General features: G+C 38.1%; 1 protein-coding gene across 5 annotated transcripts in view; it reads right to left on the bottom strand.

Moving 5' to 3' along the window:
* MAGED1 (MAGE family member D1) overlaps positions 1-24,904 on the bottom strand; it is a 79,706-nt gene that overhangs the window by 12,146 nt on the left and 42,656 nt on the right. For 3 of the 5 annotated variants that reach the window (XM_059883365.1, XM_059883366.1, XM_015461705.3), the window contains one exon: positions 8,543-8,617. The exons of the other annotated variants lie outside the window; for them this stretch is intronic. In XM_059883365.1, coding sequence (XP_059739348.1) covers positions 8,543-8,573 — 31 coding nt within the window. In that variant the 5' untranslated portion in view covers positions 8,574-8,617. The remainder of the gene's footprint in view (positions 1-8,542; positions 8,618-24,904) is intronic. 5 annotated transcript variants of the gene reach the window in all.

Raw genomic sequence — 24,904 nt, 5'->3', positions numbered from 1 at the left:
GTTAGATCTTTTGCAGTAGTCCAACAAATACTTGAAAGCTCTGTTTATTTTTGGTTTTCAGTCTATTTTTACCTGTCAGATATGATACTTTCTGTCATTCCACCTTAAGTTCATTAATTCATTTTTCTATTTATTCTACTTCTGAGTTCATCTATTATTAGTTAAGTTCATTTATTGGATTTTGGATTTTTCAGTTCCTAATTTTCTTTTTGATTGCTCCTTATACTTTCTATTTCTTTTGGAGATTTTCTATTTCTTTGCTGAGACTTTCTGTATTCTATGAACAGTTGCTCATTGAAACATCTTTATCATGGCTGTTTAAAAACCCTTGTAGATGATTCTAATATCTGTATCATCTTGATGTTGGTATGTGTTGACTGTCTTCTCTCATTCAAGGTGTGATTATCATATTTCTTGATATGACAAGTGATTTTCAATTGTATCCAAGGTATTTTGCATGTTATAAGGATCTGAATCTTATTTAATCTTCTGGCTTATCACATGTGAGTGGAAGTCCATATTCCCACTCAGCCTCCACTGACACCTGGGAGAGAGGGGCTCCTTGTTACTGAGGGCTAAATGAGAGTTCCAACTCCATATTAAGCTTGTAGGAATACTGCCCTGACTGGAAGAGACCTGGGTGCCTAATTACATAGCCAGAGACTATAGCCATAACCATCGTATCTTCTCCTTTCAGCGTGATTTCACATTTAGATTATACAGAATGCACACAAGGACAAGCATGGAAGAGTACATCTACACCATTTATTCCTTCTTGCTGGAGGTCTAAGTCCCCAAGTCAAGTATTTTTTTAAAAATTGAGATCTCTAATGTAAAATCATACTATAAAAATAATTTGATCACTTAATTTACATTAAAAAGTACACTACATTTTCCTTAAAGGAAATCAGCTCTGAATAGTCATTGGAAGGACTGATGCTGAAGCTCAAACTCCAATACTTTGGCCACCTGACGCGAAGAACTGACTCATTTGAAAAGACCCTGATGCTAGGAAAGACAGAAGGCAGAAGAAGGAGATGACAGAAGATGAGATGGTTGGATGGCATCACAAACCAATGGACATGAGTTTGAGTAAACTCCGGGTGTTGGTGATGGACAGGGAGGCCTGGCGTGCTGCACTCCATGGGGTCACAAAGAGTCGGACACGACTGAGTGACTGAACTGAACTGAACTGAACTGAATTTACGTTATATATTACAGTTATTCTGATGACTTGGTGAAACATCAAAAAAGATATTAAGTAATAATCTCAATAAGTAATATCCCTTTCTTTTTCTTGAAATGACTTTACCATTTCACCATTTAGAATGTTGTTGCTTTTTTATAAGTAGTTTTTAAACATCATATTTAGTAGTTTATTTCTCTTTTTTACTTACAGTTTTTCATGTTTTTTTTCCTGTCTTTTTTCCCAAATCCTATCCCTGTTGATTGTACCATTTTAAGTACACCTTGGTTCCATTCTATTCTCTTACTTTTTATCACCTTGTTGTTAGAAGCATGAAGAGAGGAAGAAATGAAGAGAGAAAAATTGAAAAGAGAGGGTATAAGAGGAAGAAAAGGGAGGAAGGAAAAAAGAAACAGGAAAACAGTAATAAAAGAAAAAATTAATGACAATTGCAAGTAAATAGAATTATTAAGATAATGAGAAACAAGAGAATGGAGAAACAATGGATACTAAGTTGAAATGGAAAAAGCAGGAAGAGAATAAGGAAGTAGAATGCAGAAGGGAGAAGGGACGTAGAATGGAAGAGTGTGTAAAGGAAATGGAAGGAGATAAAACAGGTTAGGGGTAAATGAAAAAGAAAGGAAAATAAACAAGGGGAAAGAAGAAAAAGAAGAGGAATGTAGAGAAAATAACTAGGGAGAAAAGAGAAGTGTCTGAAGTAAGAGGGAAAATGTGGAGGAGGAGGAGTGATGTGGTATGGCAGCTTTCACTGCAGAAAGACTGCTTAATGTTAGAAGTTCTTTCTTTTTGCTCCTCAAATATCTAGTTCCCTTTATATTTGGTACTCATCAAAGTGCCAGGGGTCATTTCTCACATGATGTCACTCTTGCCTGGAGGTAAGACCACTGTGGTTTTCAATCAATAAGAGCCACGTGGCCCATGTTTTGAATAGATAAATTTGTCTGTGATACTCAGTATTTATAGAGCTTCCCAGCTGGCGCTAGTAGTAAAGTATCTGCCTGCCAATGCAGGAGACAGAGAGAAATATGGGTTTGATCCCTGGGTCAGGAAGATCCCCTGGAGGAGGGCATGGCAACCCAATCTAGTATTCTTGCCTGGAGAATGCTTTGGATAGAGGAGCCTGGCAGGCTATATAGTCCATAGGGTCACAAAGAATTGGACACAACTGAAGTAACTTAGCACACACACTCAGCATTTATCACATACTTTCTGCTGCTGGTTCTTCATCAGGTATGGATATCATCTGACAAATTTAGGTATACAAGAAATGCAAGTTTTCTTTTTCTCTGCAACTTAGCTTGAATTCTGTCAATTTCCCAATCTACTGAGCGGCTGAAACTCAACTCCAGCAGTGTGAAGTTCTCCTCACCCCATTTATTGGGGTTGTGCCTAAATTATGGTATCTCAGTGTCAAAAACATGAGGATGCGTGATATATGTTGGGTATCATATATACATGCCAGCATGATATGATGTCGTATTTGGTTTACCATTGTTTGTCCAAACAGGTAGCTGTTGACTTGAGCCTCAATTTCTACCACAAAGCCCTGATGGGGTCTCACTCTCTCTGAGGGTGTCATATTCCACTCATATACATGGGAAATACCCTGCTACTCCTATAATATGCTGAGGCTTTTTCATCTCTGTGAGGCTGTCTTTGATGAACATACTCTTTTTATACTTCCATGATATCCTGAGCTGAGAGAAACTATGTGAGGAGACTCAAAGCTCAGAATGCCTAAAGACACCACACAACCATTTCTATTTTGTAGTCTTGTTCTCATCCTCTTCCTGGCCTTTCCCAGGAAGTGAGATGCAAAGCCACACTGTTAGAGAATCTTACAAACCTATCTGGGGTTTCTTCCCATCACTAGAATACAGGGTCTAGGTTTCTCCTTTTTTTTCAGGAACCCACAATATCAACTGACTCTTTTTTTGCATTTCTTCACAAAACAGTGAATGTGAGGCTAGAGAGTCTTGAAAAGAAGTGCTAACAACAAAAAAGCTAAACAAACTAACAGTCAATGACTTTCCTTGTACTCAACAGAAAAATGAGGTTTCAGAGCAAATCACCATCCTGTAATATTGAAGGACAGGCAAATCAAGGGTCACAAATAAGATCTGCTTACCTAAGGCAGAAGACACTAGAGCCATAAACTTGTAGGAACTCTTAAATGAAAATGTGACAAACTCCTAGAGGCTGAATGTGGACTAAAATGAGAGTGAGAAACTCTTGGGAGTGGTAGTCCTGTTGGGGAAGCACATTTTCATGGGCTTTATTTCAGGAATCTCATCAGGTTCTCACAGTCAAGATCTGAGAAAGACCCCCTGCTATGGCCCCAGCATAAGCAGGGGAAGAGTCTTTGTGATTATACCTGTGAAATATGCCCAGAGCCTACTCTGTAACAAAGTCCTACTTTTCAAGAGGAAAGACTACCAGAGCTTTGTTTCAGCCCCTCTCTACCTTTCTTGTCTCACCTAAGGTGTGTGTGTGGCAGAGAAGGGGTGGGAGGGGTGGGGGCAGGGGAGGACTAAACAAATAGAAATACTTGTAAAGGCCACAGGCCAGAGTCACAGGCCCACTAAAACACTGAAATATAATTGGAATATTACAAAACACTCCCTTTCCCCCATACCATACCATACCTTGGGCTTCACAGGTGGCTCAGTAGTAAAGAATCCACCTGCCAATGCAGGATATTTAAGAGATGTGGGTTTGATCTCTGGGTTGGGAAGATCCCCTGGAGTAGGAAATGACACGCCACTCCAGTATTCTTGCCTGGAAAATTCCATGGGCAGAGGACCCTGGCGGGCTATAGTTCATGGGGCTGTAAAGAATTGGACATGACAGAGCAAGAGAGCACCTACCACCATACCAACAGGGCTCAAGTATATTATAATGGATTATATTTGAATGAAGAAGCCCAAAGTCAAGACAGGAGACAAAATCAAGGACACTAAAGGAATATGAAGCCTCTGCTACCTATTGCTAAAGCAAAATTTAATTGCTAAAGCAAAATTTAAACGAAGCCCAACTCCTAGTAAGACAAACATAAATCTTCACAATAGAGGCCCCCCTCTGTCAGTTCCTATTACTTGTCCAGCTTTCAAAAAAAATTACAAGGCACACCAAAAGGCAAGAAGAAAAAGTCTGAAGAGACAAAGCAAAAGTAACAGACTCAAATATGACAGAACTATTGGAATTATTAGGGAATTTAATACATTATAATTAATATGTCAAAGACTCTAATAAAAAAGCAGACAATATGCAAGAACAAATGGGTAATGTAAGCAAAGAGATGGAAATCCTCAGAAAGAATCAAATGGAAATGCCAGAAGGACTTCCCTAGCAGCCCACTGGTAAGAATCCACGCTTTCACTGCAGGGGGCATGTGTTCCATTGCTGATCCAGGAACTAAGATCCCACATGCCAAGGGGTGCTGTCCCCCCAAAAGGAAATGCTAGAAATACAGAAATCTCATAAAAGAAATAAAGACTGCATTTGATGGGGTCATTAGTAGACTAGACATGGCTGAGAGAATCTGTGAACTTGGAAGATATGGCCAGAGATGCTTCCCAAACAAATATAAACAGAAGAAAGGAAAAAACAAACAAACAAACAAAAAAAACCCAGAACATTCAATTATTGTGAGACAATTTCAAAGGATTCAACATATGCCACAACTGGAACAAAAGAAGAAGAAAAAAGAGAGAATGGAACAGAAGAATGGAATGGAACATTATATTACAAATAATAATGACTAAGACTTTTCCAAAATTAATGCAGACAACAAATCACAGATTCAAGAAACTTAGATAGAGAACACCAGCAGAAAAACACTAAGAAATTTACATTGAGGAACATCATATTCAAACTGCAGAAAATCAGAAGCAAAGAAAAAATACTGGAAGAAGCCAAGGGAGAAATAAATCTATAGCAGAATAAGGATGAGAATTACAGAAGACTTCATCAGAAACTATGTAGGCAAGAAGAAGGTGAAGTGAAATCTTTAAAATGTTAAAAGAATAAAACCCAATGGCCTAGATTTCTGTGTCTAGCTAAAGTATTCTTTAAAAGTGAAGGAGATATAAAGACTTTCTCAGACAAACAAAAACTGAAGGGATTCATCACCAGAAGATCCACCCTACAAGAAGTGTTAAAAGATTTATCAGGCACAAGAAAAATGACACAGGGCAGAAACGTAGAATTATATAAAGACAGGAAAAGCATTAGAGAGGGAATAAGTGAAGCTTTCCTTCAAAGAGGAAATCCAAACTACAATTACAGATATCTTGGGGATGCTTTAATAAAAGGAAATTTATGCAATACCTTTTTCATTATTAAATAATTACATGAAATTCACAAAAGAACTATCTCAACCACAAACATACAGCAAGGATAAAAGGATGAAATAAGTTATGGCACGTAATCAATAAACAAAAGAAGATATATTCATATTAGATTCATTATTTTAGATTAAGTTTCTTGCATAATGTAAACAGAATAATATACAAAAAACAATTCGATAGCTGTACAAGGAATAAAAAACCCAAATCACAGCATGTGATTATAACATCCCTTTCTAAGTAAATGATAAACTAATCATTCAAAATACGACTTCTGAGGGATTTCTCTGGTGGTCCAGTGGTTAAGACTCTGTGCTTCCACTGCAGGGGGCATGGGTTTGATTCCTGATCAGGGAACTAAGATCCTGCATGCCACAATGAGTGGCCAAACTATGATTAAAAATAAACAAATATGATTCTTGAAACTCTTACAAAGATACTATACATCAAAGCCCAAACATAAAACACCATGGTGCCTCAAAATGAGCATTATGGAATTCTTAAATCCCTCTTCCATGTTTTCTGAAATGGAGGTAACTTGATTTCATCTCTTTCATTACATATGTAAAAGAACATAGAAATTTAAAGTCCTGTATACTTATGAGATGCTATGTATTGTGATAAGTGTAGGGGATAGAATGATGAGCAAAAACACACCTAGTAACTGCTTTCAAGGACTAATGGATCTCAGTCTTACATAAACAACTGAGCCCAATCACACACAATTTTAAGAAACCTTACTGTGTTTTTCATGCCAATTTTCATCATGGGAGCCGTCAAACTGACATCTTGCGATTACATCAAATGATTTTGTTATAAACTTAAATAGGTTGCTGCTAAGTCACTTCAGTCGTATCCAACTTTGTGCGACCCCATAGACGGCAGCCCATCAGGCTCCCCCGTCCCTGGGATTCTCCAGGCAAGAACACTGGAGTGGGTTGCCATTTCCTTCTCCAATGCATGAAAGTGAAAAATCAAAGTGAAGTTGCTCAGTTGTATCCAACTATTCGTGACCCTATGGACTGCAGCCCACCAGGCTCCTCCATCCATGGGATTTTCCAGGCAAGAGTACTGGAGTGGGATGCCATTGCCTTCTTTCATTACCCCCACCCACTTCCCTTCCAGTTAATTCCTCCTTCCCATCACCTAACAACTAACATTCCATTAATAGGCAGAAGATTACCAGAAGAGACAAGAGGAAGAAGCCTACTAGTAGAACTTTCCACACAGTTTGAGAATGTTTGTTTGATATTTTATCAGATGATCATGCCACACAGGCTCTCAGTATCTTGTGACATACAGGCTCTCTATCATTTGCACTGGCAAATCCATACATATATCTACGTTCTCAGATACCTGCAATATGATTTAGCTCCATGTGTGTCTTAATGTTCAGTATCAATATAAGATGTAATTTGAGAATCAAGAAGCATTAACAACAACTGTAACAGATAAGGATCTGGGCTTAGACAAGTCTTCACATACTTCAGCTTTATGGCATTTCCTGATTACATTTTATGAAACAAGGATCATCTGAAAAGCACTGGAATACCATACCAACGCCAACATTGTACACCACACTTGCATGCACAATAGTAATAGATGTACTCCATCTAAGACAGTTTTCAGTACGTGATGTTACATCACAATTATTTTCACAAAATATTTTCCATGACATTAAAAAGCCTTGCAAACTCCCTTTATAATAACTATGCACTATCCAAGGATATAAATTTACCTATGCCTAATTAACAAAAGTATTATTTCTATTTATTTTTGTTCATTAGATTATCATTGTGGTGACTTTTCCCCCACAAACTTAAATGCATATCTCAAATTATTTCCTTATGGTATATTATTAGGAATGGAATTACTAGGCAAAGGTATATGAACTCTTTTACCAAAATGTTTTCCAGTAAGAATTTTTAATCAATACTAGTAATGTACAAGAGGTCTCATGTACTCTGAGAGTGTTAGTATTGAATGTTTACCTTAAAAATATTTCCAGTTTGATAGACAAACTGATACTTAATTGATTTAAGTTGTATTTCTTTCATGATTAATGAAGCGCAACACACTTTCAGTGTTTATTAGTCATGTGTATTTCTGCCTGAGAGTTCTTTAAATATTAATGATATTGACCTTATACCTAGCACATTTGTTGCATTTTTTTTAGTTTGTAGCTTGCCTTTTAATTTTGTTTATGAATTCCTGATCTAAGAAAAAAGGTAAACCATTGCTTTCTTTTCCACTGTTAGTCTATTTTTTTATGGCAATCCAAAAGTCAAATAGACATTTATTTTTCTGGAAATTAATTTGGAAATGTGGATTTCGGGCCTAAAAAGGCTTTCTTAGTAATTTACCTTTCAAGACTAAGTGCAAATGATAAAATTCTGAATTATTTTGATGATTTTTCATGACAGAAGCATGCTTCTACAGAAGTATAAAGTAAGAAAACACAATACAAATTCAGCAGGACATTTAATGGGACTTCTACAGTTGCCTCAGAATTTTGGTTAAAGCTGCATTGCTAAAACAAGCAAACAAAAAAGGATGCCAAGTATCCCCATATTCTAAAAAGAAGACACCACAGAGTCCTGAACACAATCCTATAGGGCTTAGGCAGGGGTGGCTGACTAGTCATGCTACTGATACTTATTCCATTCCTTTTCAGCCCAAATCAAATGTACTTAGAGACTAGAAAGAATCAGAGAACAATTTACAGTGTTGTGAGTCCTTGGCTTGGTAGTATCTTTCCCTCTCTTGAAGAAGGGAAGGGCATGTGATTCCCTTACCAAAGCCATGTGAGTGTTAATTGCTTAGTCGTGTACGACTCTTTATGACCCCATGGACCAATAGCCCACCAGGCTCTTTGGTCCATGGAATTCTCCAAGCAAGAATACTGGAGTGGATTGCCATTTCCTTCTCTAGGGGATCTTCCCAACCCAGGGACAGAACCAGTCTCCCACATTGCAGGCAGGCTCCTTACCATGTGAGCCACCAGGGAAGCCCAAAGCCATGTGACGAGGGATCCAAAGAACCACTTACAGAGATTAGGGGGAATCTGCATGAGGTAAGAGAAGGGATGCATGTTATCTTTTGGAATTATGGTTTTCTCTGGGTGTATATATATATATGCCCTGGAGTGGAATTACTGGGTCATATGATAGCTCTGTTTTTAGTTTTTTAAGGAACATCTCCATTGTTCTCCATAGCGGCTGCACCTAACCACATTCCCACCAACAGTTCATTGTAGCACTATTTACTACAGCCAGGACATGGAAGCAACCTAAATGTCCATCAACAGAGGAATGGATACAGAAGATGTAGCACATACATACACTGGAAAACTATTTAACCATAAAAAGGAACAAAACTGTGCCACTTGCAGAGATGTGGATAGACTCAGAGACAACCATACAGAGTGAAGTAAGTCAAAAAGAGAAAAACAAATATCATATATCAACATATATATGTGCAATCTAGAAAAACTGTATGGATGAACCTATTTCCCAAGCAGAAATACAGACCCAGATGTAGAGAACAAATGTATGGGCACCAAAAGGGAAAGTGGGAGTGATGAATTGGGAGATCCTGGGAATGACATACATATACTACTATGTATGAAATAGATAAGAAATGAGAACCTACTGTATAGCACAGGGAACTCTACCCAATGCCCTCTGGTGACCTAAATGGGAAGGAAATCCAAAGAAGAGGGGATGTATGTATACATATAGCTGATTCACTTTGCTGTACAGCAGCACATAACACAACATTGTAAAGTAACTATACTCCAAAAAATTATTTAAATGAAGAGAGGGGAGTTTTGCATTACATTTTGGATAGTCAACAGTATCCCTCCAAGTTGGAATTTCTGATGATTACTAAGGTTTGACTTGTTCCTAAAGACTTTTAGAGTGCATGCCTATGGCTTCTCATCACCATGCATTGAACTACAGTTAGGAACTTTTTTATATTGAAATTTAGTTAACTTACAATATTATATTCATTTAAAGTATACAACATTTACAGTGGTCAATACTTTTATAGATTATTCAATACTATTCAATACATTTATAGAATATATTCTATTTAAAGGAATTATAAATTCCCTGTGCTGCAGAATATAAATTTGTGGTTTATTTATTTTACACATGGTAGTTCATACGTCTTAATCCCCTACTCCTACATTGCCCTTCTCTCCTTCCCTCTGCCCACTGGTATCCACTAGCTTGTTCTCTGTACCTCAGAGTCTGTTTCTGTTTTGCTATATTCATTCATCTGTCTTATTTTTCAGATTCCACATATAAGTGATAACATACAGTATTTGTCTAGGACCATTTATGTTGTTACAAATCACAGATTTTCATTTGTTTCTATGGTTAGTATTTCTTTGTATTTGTATACTACATCTTTATGCATTCATCCTTGTCTAACTCATTTATCCATTCAGCCTTGTCTAACTCAATGAAACTATGAACCATGCCTTGTAGGGACACCCAAGACAGACGGGTCATGGTGGAGAGTTCTGACAAAATGTGGTCCACTGGAGAAGGGAATGGCAAACCACTTCAGTATTCTTGCCTTGAGAACCCCATGAACAGTATGAAAAGGCAAAAAGATGCGACACTGAAAGATTAACTCCCCAGGTCTGTAGGTGCCCAATATGCTACTGGAAAAGAGTGGAGAAATAACTCCAGAAAGAATGAAGAGATGGAGCCAAAGCAAAAACAATGCCCAGTTGTTGATGTCACTGGTGAGGAAGTAAAGTCTGATGCTGTAAAGAGCAATATTGCATAGGAACCTGGAATGTTAGGTCCATGAATAAAGATATATCAGAAGGGGTCAAACAGGAGATATCAAGAGTGAACACCAACATTTTAGGTATCAATGAACTAAACTGGACTGGAATGGGCGAATTTAATTCAGACCATTACATCTACTACTGTGGGCGAAGAATCCCTTAGAAGAAATGGAGTAGCCCTCATAGTCAACAAAAGAGTCCAAAATACAGTACTTGGTTGTAATCTTGAAAACGACAGAGTGATCTCTGTTCATTTCCAATGCAAGCCATTCAATATCACAGTAATCCAAGTATATGCCCCAGCCAGTAATGCTGAAGAAGCTGAAGTTCAATGCTTCAATCAAGATCTACAAGACCTTCTAGAACTAACACGAAAAATGATGTCCTTTTCATCATCGGGGAAAGAATGCAAAAGTAGGAAATCAAGAGATACCCGGAGTAACAACTAAGTTTGGCTTTGGAGTACAAAATGAAGCAGGGCAAAATTTTGCCAAGAGAACCTACTGGTCATAGCAAACATCCTCTTCCAATGACACAAGAGAAGACTCTACACATGGACATCACCACAAAATTAGATTGATTATATTCTTTGCAGCCAAAGATGGAGAAGTTCTATACAGTCAGCAAAAACAAGACTGGGACTGACTGTGGCTCAGATCATTAACTCCTTATTGCCAAATTCAGGCTTAAATTGAAGAAAGTAGGGAAAACCACTAGACCATTCAGGTATGACCTAAATCAAATTCATTATGATTATACAGTGGAAGTGACAAATAGATTCAAGGTATTAGATCTGATAGACAGAGTGCCTGAAGAACTATGCATGGGGGTTCATGACACTCTACAGCAGGCAGTGATCAAAACCCTCCCCAAGAAAAAGAAATCCAAAAAGGCAAAATGGTTGTCTGAGGAGGCCTTACAAACAGCTGAGAAAAGAAGAGAAGCAAAAGACAAAGGAGAAAAGGAAAGATATACCTATTTCAATGCAGAGTTCCAAAGAATAGCAAGGAAAGGTTAAAAAAAGCCTTCCTCAGTGATCAATCCAAATAGAGGAAAACAACAGAATGGCAAAGACTAGAGATCTCTTCAAGAAAATTAGGGATACCAAGGGAATATTTCATGCAAAGATGGGCACAATAAAGGACAGAAATGGTATGGACCTAACAGAAGCAGAAGATATTAAGAAGAGGTGGCAACAATACACAGAAGAACTATACAAAAAACATCTTCATGACCCAGATAACCATGATGGCGTGATCGCTCACCTAGAGCCAGACATCCTGGAGTGCAAAATTAAGTGGGCCTTAGGAAGCATCACTACGAACAAAGCTAGTGGACGTGATGGAATTCCAGTTGAGCTATTTCAAATCCTAAAAGATGATGCTGTGAAAGTGCTGCACTCAATATGCTGGCAAATTTGGAAAACTCAGCAGTGGCCACAGGACTGGAAAAGGTCAGTTTTCATTCCAATCCCAAAGAAAGGCAATGTCAAAGAATGTTCAAACTACTGAATACTTGCACTCATCTCACATGCTAGCAAAGTAATGCTCAAAATTCTCCAAGCCAGGCTTCAACAGTACATGAACCATGAACTTCCAGATGTTCAAGCTGTATTTAGAAAAGGCAGAGGAACCCGAGATCAAATTGCCAACATCCATGGGATCATCAAAAAAGCAAGAGAATACCAGAAAAACATCTACTACTTCTCTACTGACTACACCAAAGCCTTTGACTGTGTGGATCACAACAAACTCTTAAAAATTCTGTAAGAGATGGTAATACCAGACCACCTGACCTGACTCCTGAGAAATCTGTATGCAGGTCAAGAAGCAACAGTTAGAACTGGACATGGAACAACAGACTGGTTCCAAATCGGGAAAGGAATATGTTAAGGCTGCATATTGTCACCCTGCTTATTCAACTTATATGACAGGACATTATATGAAATTCCAGGTTGGATGAAGCACAAGCTGGAATCAAGATTGCCAGGAGAAATATCAGTAACCTCAGATATGCAGATGACACCACCCTTATCAAAGAAAGGAAAGAAGAACTAAAGAGCCTCTTAATGAACGTGAAAGAGGAGAGTGAAAATGTTGGCTTAAAACTCAACATTCAGAAAATGAAGATCACAGCATCTGGTCCAATCACTTCATGGCAAATGGATGGGGAAAAAATGTACACAGTGAAAAACTATTTTTTGGGGCTCCAAAAATCACTGCAGATAGTGACTGCAGCCATGAATTAAAAGACGCTTGCTCCTTGGATGGAAAGCTATGATCAACCTAGACAGCATATTAAAAAGCAGAGACATTACTTGGCCAACAAAGGTCCATCTAGTCAAAGCTATTGTTTTTCCAGTAGTCATGCATGGGTTTGAGAACTGGACCATAAAGAAGGCTGAGCTCAAGAGAATTGATGCTTTTGAACTGTGGTGTTGGAGAAGACTCTTGAGAGTCCCTTGGACTGCAAGGAGATCCAACCAGTCCATCCTAAAAGAAATCAGTCCTGAATATTCATTGGAAGGAGTGATGCTGAAGCTGATATTACTTCAGCCACCTGATATGAAGAACTGACTCACTAGAAAAGACCCTAATGCTAGGAAAGACTGAAGGCAGAAGAAAGGGACAACAGAGGATGAGGTGGTTGGATGGCATCACTCGATGGACATGAGTTTGAGTAATCTCTGGGAGTTGGTGATGGACAGGGAAGCCTGGCATGCTGCAGTCTGTGGGGTCGCAAAGAGTCAGACACGCCTGAGCAACTGAACTGAACTAATGGCTAGCGATGTTGAGTAAATCTGAACTATGGCTGAAAGATCAGCCATGATCACTACATTTGTAAGGTTTACTTCTGCTGATGAATTTTCTGGTGTTAGCAATATCTGAAGTCTGGTTAAAGGCTCTTCAATGCTCTTTGCACATGTTTTCTCACCATCATGACCTTCTTGGTGACTTATGATCTCTACAGTTGGACTGAAGCTATAATCATGTGACCTACATCATGGGCTGTCTGTCCTATGTATGGATTTATCCTAATATAAGACAGAGTCTGAGATTAAAGCACAGTTACTCTAACACTTACTATAGTCCTGGAAGCTCTCTGGTTGGGAACCAATTCTGTGAGTATCTATTCCAAGGCTTAAACATCTATCCTTTGACGGGAAGTTAATCCACCTCTTTAACCTGTCTTTACACTCAGAAGCTCCTTAAATTCATAATCATGAAGAGTGACCCTTGAAATATGTGGTCACATTCCCTATGACCCAAAATCTTCCTCCAATCCTTGATTTTGAATAAAGTTCTTTTTCTTGATCAGGCTCTTTCTCTTTATCTGACAACACAAATTTTAAAGTACAGCCATCACTTATACCTGATACATGGCAGCAGTGAGGAAATCAACCAGCTTACAGGAGGGGAGAGGAAGAATAAAGAAGAAGAGCAAAAGGAAATGGAAACGAAAATGGAAAGAAAGGAAAGAATTCTTTAACAAGTCTCCTCCACATAGCTTCCTGAGAGGCAAGCTAGAGACTATTTATACTCCAACCTGACAAAAAACACTTAAAAAGACAGGACCAAAAATGTGAAATAATTTTTTTAAAGACACTAGACATCAGGAAGTGAAAAACAGTGATCCCTAAGAGATAAAGGAAAATGAGGTGAACCTTTACAATTTGGGGGAGTTTCCAGTTCGTGGTACAATGAGGGAGAATGCAGTCAAGCCTCAGAGGATTCTATTAGGTGACAGGGATAAGACCAGAAAGACCAAGGTGGCTGGAGTTCAGAGAATACTAAAAAGGAGAAAGCTGCACTTAGGGAGTACTCCAAAGACCTTTGAAGGATTGCAGTATTCAGGAGAGTACTGATTAGTGAATGCACTTAAGGAAATCATACAAGGCTAGGAAAAGAACCACCTGAAAGTATTAGAGGGAACAAGTGTCAAAAGCTCAAACAGGTCTGTGGACTGTTCCCAACATTCAGAGCAGAAAAACTCATAATTCCTGAGGCATGGGTTATTCAGAGGAGTCTTGCTTCAGTACACTGGGATGATTTAGCAAACACTGCTGTGGTCCTGCCTAATCAGTCTTAAAAAGCATGGCTTGAAAAAGATTTAATTACTTCAAAGTAACTGCTTCTTGTAATAAAGCTAAAGAATATGTATAATAATACAAAAATAGCACCCAAAGGTAAACATATATACCAAAATGTTACCAAAAAGTGAAGTTCATTATGTCTGGCATCCAATTAAAAAAACCCAGGCATATGAAGAAACAAAATAACATGACCCATCATGAGGAGAAAAAAAAAAAATCAATCCAAACTGACACAGAACTTATATAGATGCTATATTTAGCAGATAACATATATGTGTTCCATATGACCAAAAAGCTAGAGAAAACAATGGTCATGTTAAGTAGAGAAATGATATATAATTAATAAGATGCAAATCATAGGTGTAGTGATTAAAACCATAATAACTGAAATTTTAAAATACACTGGATGGAATTAACTAGAAAAACATTAGTGAACTTGAAGACATAACAATAGCAAATATTCTAAATTAAAGCTAAAATTTTTTTTAAAAAACAGTGCACAAATGCCATTTATCCTGTTTCCTCTTTTGGGAACACTTTTCCCCCATCCCAACCATCCATCATCCTTCATCCAGTTAACTCTGACTCTGCCTTCAGATCTCGGCTCAATCATCACTTCCTCTGTCTTTGACCTCCCTGAGTAGATCAACCTCTCTTTAAACCTATTCACAGAACCCCGTACTTCCCGTCCACAGCAGTATCAACTTCACAAAAATTTGGTTTGTTATTAATGTCTGCCTTCTTCACAAGATAGTAAAAGTCAATGACGACAGAGAAAACATGTTTATTTTTGCCTACCACAACATCATCCCCAGCATCTCAAATTATGCCAATTATATAGTGTCCCTGTACCCTGAATCCTGTATCTCTCACATCTGATATTTTAATCTATTCATTACACCCTCTTTTCCATATGTTCAACCTCTCTTTGTCTACTGGCTGTATCCTACCCAACATCTTCTTTTCTTATTTAGATAAACCTTTTTTTTTTATTATGGGTGATAATGTTCCCAATGCTAAACTTATATTTCCCAGACAACCTTGCAGATACTGGTGGTCATGTGTCACAGATCTGTCCACTGGACACTGGATGTAGGTGGAAACTGTTGGGTAGGATTTAGGGGAAAGCTTTGTATAAAGGAGAATAACTCTACTGACAAGATATTTTGCCTTCTCCTCTTCCTCATCTTCCAACCTGGAACAGACTTGCAGCAGCCATTGAGCAACTATGATGGAAACAGCATGCTAAGTAGGAGTCATGGAACAACAAATAATAAAATATGTGGTAGCTAAGATATTGATGAAAATCATGGAAGTCTTGGGCTTTATACCATTGGATTTGTTTTGGGTAAGATAAAACTATCCCCTATAAGCAACTTATTTTTCAGATCACTGTTACTCATATCATATCAATTTCAAATACCTATCACAAAACATGAAATCTCTCTAACAAACATACACAGTCTTTAACATACTATCTCATTCATACATGATTCCTTCTACAACTTATATGATAATGACTAATTTATGATCTCCATATACTATCCCAATTCTCTAAACTCTCACACTAACACACAACTGTCATTATTACTCCCATTTCTGCACATACATTGTTCTATCCTGTATTATCATACACACAAGAGTCCATACAGTATCACAATACCCATTGTCAAATACGACTATCTCTAATCAACTTACATTATCACACACACCATCTCCATCACTCAGTCACATCTACCATTACTCAATCCCTACACTATCACACAGCGCCTATCCACACCCACTATCACACAGAGTCCACATCCCCACTATAAAATCTCCATCATCCTCCAAAACTCCTTTCCCACATGCTCATGTCATCTCCATATCATACACTCTCACAATGAATATCCACATTACCTCCATCCTCACACACATACTTGCGCCATTCCTGACAGTCAGAAACTGCATTTTCCCAACATACACTTTATTCAACAACCCCACTCAGACACTCATGATTTCCATGCTCCAAATGATCATGTTATCATTCTCCACTGTCAGGCATGCTCACTGTTACCTATCTGCCCCCGCAAATTGGTAACACTTCTCATTGCCCACCGAATCACATACAAGCATACAAATGCCCTAACCCTATCACTTCCACCATGTACCTATCTTCTACCATCACACTACATTTTCCCCATTCCATCCACTGTCTACATCCTCTTATTATTGCTTGAAATGCCCCATCCACAATTTTCAAACACACAAAGATCCCAGTGTCTCATTAACTTCATATCCTTTCTCACCATTGTCTCTCCCACCCTACTCCTTCACACATCCATTCACATGCACAATTTTCATCTTCCACAGTATGACATACACTGTGTCCCTAACTATCATTACCACATACATTCTGCTCTTGCCCTGTCACTATCATTCACACTGCTCAACTTCATTTCCAGTGATCTCATATCGTCCTCCACTGTTATTCGTACTGTCCCCACTGCCACCACGATCACACAAACCCTGGCACTTCACCACCACACTATCCCACTGTCACTCAATACTCTTCCCATTTCTGCATCAAATATATAGCTCAGATCATCCACAATTTTATACATGGTGCCAAGCCACTGCAATCTTTCTCATTTCTTTTTTCCTCTTCCTTTCTCTTTTCTCCTGCCCCCATACCATAACTCTCCCAATATGAGGATATTACATGAATGCAAATATAATACGGAAATTTCTTACTTGAAGCCTCATTTCAGAGCTTTAGTAACTAGAAGAACATACCTTGCTCAAAAGTTACAATATTTAGAGTTCCCACTTGATAGTTGTGAATGGATTTCTTTCAGTACATTTGCCTTTAAGAAGCATTTCTTCATGTTTTATTATTGCATTTAGATGAAGTTTTGAAATGTTCCACTGATATGACTTTAATATGATACTATGCAATTATTTGCACTATACTTTAGTCTTCCCAAAATATCCCAATAGATTTTTTGTGTGAACCTGGAAGCAAAAGTGTGATATTTTTGGTACTGAAGAGGATAGACAGTTTCAAGTAAATGGCAGTACTGAATATATCACTGAGCTATGTTAGATGGGACACTTAATCTTTACTTCTCATGTTTCCATGTGGAAGAACTTCAACTAGACTAACACTCCTGCTCTTCTGCCCATGGGAGAAGAAATGAGTTATATGCCTAGTATGTTTAGGAGAAATATCTGAGTAGATTTGGCTCCGGCACTTGTGCTCTGCTTCCCTTTCAGTAACTTGTGTGTCTACAGTGAACATGCATTCTGACTGGCTCCTTGCTATGCAAGAAGGGGGTTACTTTTGGCCTGGAGTCCTGTGGTTTTGTAGTTGTCTAAGTCTGCCTAACTCTGGGGTCCACACTAATTGGAAGTTCACACTAAAACCATCTTCTCCAAGCAGCTTTATGAGTAATGAAGATAATGTTTTGATCTCCATCTATCTGATTCTTACATTTATATTTCAATTGATTCTGAACCTGGGCAAGGAATACAAGTGTTATTTACTTCAGTTCAGTTACTCAATCATGTCCAACTCTTTGTGACTCCATAGCTGCAGCACGCCAGGCCTCCCTTTCCATCACCAACTCACGGAGTTTACTCAAACTCATGTCCATCAAGTCAGTGATGCCATCCAACCATCTCATCCTCTGTCATCCCCTTCTCCTCCCGCCTTCTATCTTTCCCAGCATCAGGGTCTTTTCAAATGAATCAGCTCTTCGCATTAGGTGGCCAAAGTATTGGAGTTTCAGCTTCAACATCAGTCCTTCTAGTGAATATCCAGGACTGATTTCCTTTAGGATGGACTGGCTGGATCTCCTTGCAGTCCAAGGGACTCTCAAGAGTCTTCTCCAACACCACAGTTCAAAAGCATCAATTCTTCAGCACTCAGCTTTCTTTATAGTCCAAGTGTCATATCCATACATGACTACTGGAGAGATCATAGCTTTGACTAGATGGACCTTTGTTGGCCAAGTGATGTCTCTGCTTTTTAATATGTTGTCTAGGTTGGTCAAAACTTTCCTTCCAAGGAGTAAGCATCTTTTAATTTCATGGCTGCAGTAACCATCTGCAGATTTTGGAGCCCAGAAAAATAAAGTCTGCCACTGTTGTCATTGTTTCTCCATCTATTTGCCATCAAGTGATGGGAATGAATGCCGTGTACTGATCCCTTACAACTCCTACATGATGCAGACCACTAAAATCACGTAAATTCACTTTACTGGCTTTATCCATCTTTTAACATAAACAAGTTTCTAGGTGCAATTTGTTTTTGATTAGCACTTAAGACAAATATTTGGCAGCAATTAAAGGTCCGTCTAGACAAGGCTATGGTTTATCCAGTGGTCATGTATGGATGTGAGAGTTGGACTATAAAGAAAGCTGAGCACTGAAGAATTGATGCTTTTGAACTGTGGTGTTGGAGAAGACTCTTTGAGAGTCCCTTGGACTGCAAGGAGATCCAACCAGTCCATCCTAAAGGAAATCAGTCCTGGGTGTTCATTAGAAGGACTGATGTTGAAGCTGAAACTCCAATACTTTGGCCACCTGATGCAAAAAGCTGACTTATTTGAAAAGACCCTGATGCTGGGAAGGATTGAGGGCAGGAGGAGAAGGGGACGACAAGAGGATGAGAAGGTTGGATGGCATCACCGACTCAATGGACATGGGTTTAAGTGGACTCCGGGAGTTAGTGATGGGCAGTGAGGCCTGTTGTGCTGCAGTCCATGGGGTCGCAAAGAGTTGTACACGACTGAGTGACAGAACTGAAGTGAACCGAATTGAAGATTAAATCTAAACATGAAACTTTATGTCCACCACCACTAGACTCCCAACTGCCCTGGATTAGGGAGTTCAAATTCTTAAGGGATAGAAATACTATAGTACAGTAGGTGCTACTTAATTAATCAGGATGGTGGGGACTAAGCACCAACTGAATCTATCCTCCTTGGCCACACTGATAAGTCTTACTAGAGCATAACCAAAATAACTCTTTCCTGGGATAGGATGACAAACCTTTATGTGAAATATTAGAAAGGAAGTTAGATAATCATCTAAATGTATGGAAGCCTTTTTAAAGTAAGACAGATTTTACATCAGTGAATCATTTCTTAAGGCATAAAAACACCTTTTAATAAACAACTAGAATTTACTCTGATAGGATGTTCTTTTTAACAAGTTCTCTGGAAATTGAGATCTGACAGTCATTTTGGCTATTTTTTTTTCCTTTTGCTAGCTAGCTTTGTGTTAGCTTTCAAGCCCTTGCATACAAACTTAAATACTGTGCTTGTCTGCTATTACTGAAATAACACCATTTCAGAGTACAATTTGTGTCCAAGGTAAGTAGGGCCAAATAATGGAATTTTCACAGTTTTTGCCCTAGGACAATTTGTGTTGTAAAGAACTGTTCTCCGGAAATAAAGCAGACTGCACTTTACATGTGATCTCTTTTGCATAGCAACACTTTTCATACTTGTACATAGTTGGGTGCCCTAGTGGTACTGACCTAAATATATCCTCTACAGCCTACATTGGAGGCAATAGTGGTCATAAAAACAAATACACATATAAAATATGTCTCAGCAAACAAAGAAAAATAAAACTGCTGAACAATATATGTGAAAACCTAACTGAAGAGGTATTCTTTTTAGAATACCTAAGGAAAGTCAAGCACAGCACATATACCAAAACCTTTCTGAATCTCAAAGCTTAAAAAAATTCCAATTACATAATAAAATGAAAGTCATTGATGAGCCCTGAAATGAGTAAAATACCTAGGAATAAACATAACTATGAAAGTGAAACACCTATACTCTAAACTATAACACACTATGGGTTTGAGATGGTGGAGTAGAAGGATGTGTGCTTATCTTCTGTGAAAGCACCAAAATCTCAACTAGCTGTTGAACAACCATTGATGAGAAGACAATGCAACCCCCCAAAAAGATACCCCACGTCCAAAGACAAAGGAGAAGCCTCAACAAGATGGTAGGAAGGGCACAATCACGACATAATCAAATTCTTTACCCTCCAGGTGGGCAACCCACAAACTAGAGAATAATAATACCAAAGTAGTTCTCCCATTGTTGTGAAAGTTCTGAACCCCAATTCAGGCTTCCCAGACTGGAGATCCAGAAAAGGGGCTGGGAATTCCCAGGGAATCTGACTTTGAAGGCCAGTGGGATTTGATTACAGGACTTCCACAGGATTGGGAGAACAAGAGACTCCACTCTTGGAGGGCACAAACAAAATCTTGTGTGCACCAAGACCCAAGGGAAAGGAGCAATGACCCCATAGGGTACTGAACCAGACTTACCTGCTAGTGTTGAAGGGTCTTCTGTGGAAGCATAGGTTGGTAGTGGCTCACTGTGGGGATGGGAAAACTGGCAGCAGCAGTCCTAGAAGGTATCCCTTGGTGTAATCCCTCTTGGAGGTCACCATTAACCCAACTATAGAGCCCTAGACCCAGGGCTGGGTCACCTCAAGCCAAACAACTGACAAAATCCATCATCAAATAATTGGACTTAAGTTTTACTGAGCATGCCATCAGAGCAAGACCCAGTATTTCCCACTGCCAGTCCCTCCCATTAAGAAGCTTACACAAGAATCTTAGCCTCATCCACCAGAAGGCAGACAGAAAAAGCAAGAACTATATTCCTGCAGCTGTTAGAATTAAAACCACATCAAAGAAAGCTAATCAGCATGAAAAAGAAGAGGGTTATGTCCCAGCTCAAGGGACAAAATAAAGCCCCAGAAAAACAACTAAATGAAGTGGAGAGAGGCAACCTTCCAGAAAAATGATTCAGAATGATAGTGAAGATGATCCAGGATCTTGGAAAAAGCATGGAGAAAATGTAAGAAACGTTTACCAAAGATCTAGAAATACTAAAGCACAAGCAAACAGAGATGAGCAACACACCAGAAGGAATCAATAGCAGAATAACGGAGGCAGAAGAACGGATAAGTGACCTGGAAGACGGAATGGTGGAAATCACAGCCTTGAAGACATAATGGTAGAAATCACTGCTGAAGAACAGAATATAGAAAAAAGAATCAAAGAAAATGAAGACAGCCTAAGAAACCTCTGGTACATTATTACACCAACAACACATTTTAAGCGTCCCAGAAGAAAAAGAAAGAGAGAAAGGACTCGAGAAAATATATGAAGAGATAATAGCTGAAAACTTCCCTAACATGGGAAAGGAAATGGTCAACCAAGTCCAGGAGGCACAGAGTCTCAGACAGGATAAATCCAAGCAGGAACACATCAAGACACGTAGTAATCAAACTAATGAAAAGCAAAGACAAAAATTAAACACTAAAAGCAACAAGGAAAAAACAACAAATAACCTACAAAGGAACTTCCATACGGTTATCAGCTGATTTCTCAACAGAAACTATACAGAAGGGAATGGCATGGTATATTTAAGGTGATGAAAGGGAAGAACCTACAACCAAGAATACTCTACCCAGCAAGACTCTCCTTCAGATTTGACAGAGAAATCAAAAGCTTTCCAGACAAGCAAAAATTAAGAGAATTGAGCATCATCAAACCAGCTTTACAACAAATGCTAAAGGAACTTCTCTAGGCAGGAAACACACGAGAAGGAAAAGACCAACACAAAATAAACCCAAAATAAAGTGGTAATAGGATCATGCATATAGAAAATTACCTTAAGTGTACATGGATTGAATACATCAACCAAAAGACAAAGACAGGCTAGTACATAAAAACAGGTGCATGTATGTACTTCCACTTATCACATCATTTTACTTAACCCACCAAATTGTATATAATTATTTTATATTCATGCATGCTAAGTTGCTTCAGTCATGACTGACTCTGTGTGATTCTATGGACTGTAGCCTGCCAGGCCTCTGTCCATGGGATGTTAGTTTAATCATATTTCCATTATGGCTTGCAATTCTAATTATCTTTTTATTTTTTGTCTGGTTATTGAATGTGAAAATTGATAAACATCTTTTACTATTGCAACTATGTAACTATTATTTGCTAAATACCATTGTATCATGATTGGTCAACAGAAAACAATGTAATTCTATATCACTTAAACCACCATTTAATAGAAAAGCCCATAACCACTTTTTAAATTCCAGATGTATATCAAAATTATCTTGGAATTTTCTGAAAAATACAAATGCCCAGGCATTGCTTTTTTCTCCAAAGCTCCAAATGTGTTTTTAATGAGCAGCCATGTTTAAAAACAATTAGTCTATATGATGATCTTTTACTTCTAATTTTTTAACTTTTTCTATTTCGTATTCAGTGTTCCCATTTCACTTAGTTTGTTTTCCAGTTTCTCCATCTCTTTGTTGTTGTTCTTTCTCAAGCCCTTTTTAAAAAAAAATTATTTATTTAAATTGGAGGCTAATTACTTTACAATATTGTGGTGGTTTTTGCCATACAATGACATGAATCAGCCATGAGTGTACACGTGTTCCCCATCCTGAACCCCCCTCCCACCTCTCTCCCCATCCCATCCCTCAGGGTCATCCCAGTGCACCCTGTCTCATGCATCAAACCTGGACTGGCGATCTCTTTCACATATGATAATATACATGTTTCAATGCTATTCTCCCAAATCATCCCACCCTCGCCTTCTCCCACCGAGTCCAAAAGCCTGTTTTTCACATCTGTGTCTCTTTTGCTGCCTTGCATACAGGGTCATCATTATCATCTTTCTAAATTCAATATATATGTGTTAATATACTGTATTGGTACTTTTCTTTCTGACTTACTTCACTCTGTATGATAGGCTCCAGTTTCATCCACCTCATTAGAACTGATTCAAATGCATTCTTTTTAATAGCTGAGTAATGTTCCATTGTGTGTATGTACCACAGCTTTCTTATCATCTGCCAATGGACATCTAGGTTGCTTCCATGTCCTAGCTTCCATGTAAACAGTGCTGCGATGAACATTGGGGTATATGTGTCTCTTTCAATTCTGGTTTCTTCGGTGTGTATGCCCAGCAGTGGGATTGCTAGGTCAAATGGCAGTTTTATTTCCAGTTTTTTAAGGAATCTCCACACTATTCTCCAGATTGGCTGTACTAGTTTGCATTCCCACTAACAGGGTAAGAGGGTTCCCTTTTCTCCACACCCTCTTCAGCATTTATTGTTTGTAGACTTTTTGATAACAGCTATTCTGACTGGCATGAGATGGTACCTCATTGTGGTTTTGATTTGCATTTCTCTGATAATGAGTGATGTTGAGCATCTTTTCATGTGTTTGTTAGCCATCTGTATGTCTTCTTTGGAGAAATGTCTGTTTAGTTCTTTGGCCCATTTTTTGATTGCGTCATTTATTTTTCTGGTATTGAGCTACAGAAGTTGCTTCTCAAGCCCTTTTTAAGCATAGTAGAAAAGCTTTTGTATACATATATATATAAATAGCATGCATAATATATATTCTAGAAAACTCATTAATTTTTGCCTAGCTGAAAATTTTATGACATCTTGATTCCACTTGTTTGAATTAATATGAACAGAATGCTAAATCTGTAATTTATATTCACTCAAAACTTTGATATAGTTCCATGTACTTTGGCATCTAGTATTATGGCTAAAAGTCTAGAAAGTTTATTACCTTAATGATTACAAAAAATTTGTTATTGAGGCTTGAAATTTCTAATTCAATTCTGAGAATATAAAGAAATACTATATTGTTTAAAAATATATAAAATTAACATGTGATGCCACACTATTAACTACAGTGCAGATTTTGTTCAAACTTCACAGTTTTATGCTAGTGTCCACTATTTTCATTCACACCTCATTCCAGATACCACACAGTATTTAGTTGCATTGAGTACCTTCAGCTGCCTGCAACAAATTCTGGTAAATTCTCTCTTCAGTTTTATTCTGTTACAAGTATTTTCTAGTTTTCCTTGTTATGGCTTCTTCACAGCCACCATTTAAAAGTGGGCATTTAATTTCAAAATACATGAGGTTTTAAAAAAATCTCTGATATTAATTTCTCATTTAAATGCTTTCCTCTCTCCAATCACCCTCTGTGTGTTTTCAGTCTTCTAATTTTATTGAGGCTTTCAGTGGCTAGGTCAAAGATCTCTGTTGGTACATGTCACATTGCACTTGAAAATATGTGGGCTATTTTCAAATATCTTTTGATACTGGTTTCTAAAATAATTCCACAGTTATAAGGGCACAGACTCTGTAGGACTTCAACACATTTAGACCATGAAACTTTTGCACCTTGTTTTATGTCCCTAAACATAAACTGGATATGTTCCAGTGTCTCCCAACTTATAGTCAATGGGAACTTGAAAAGAATTTATACCCTACTGTTGTGTGAAAATTGTAAAAATATTAATTATGTAAAAAAAATAAAAACTATGAAACACTGATGAAAGAAATTGGAGATGATACCAAAAAAGGGCAAGATATTCCAT

This window comes from Bos taurus, chromosome X (genome assembly GCF_002263795.3).
Source record: "Bos taurus isolate L1 Dominette 01449 registration number 42190680 breed Hereford chromosome X, ARS-UCD2.0, whole genome shotgun sequence".
NCBI classification, from domain to species: Eukaryota; Metazoa; Chordata; class Mammalia; order Artiodactyla; family Bovidae; genus Bos; species Bos taurus.
Note: the sequence above shows the minus strand (reverse complement) of the source record. Positions and strands in the feature narration are given on the sequence as shown.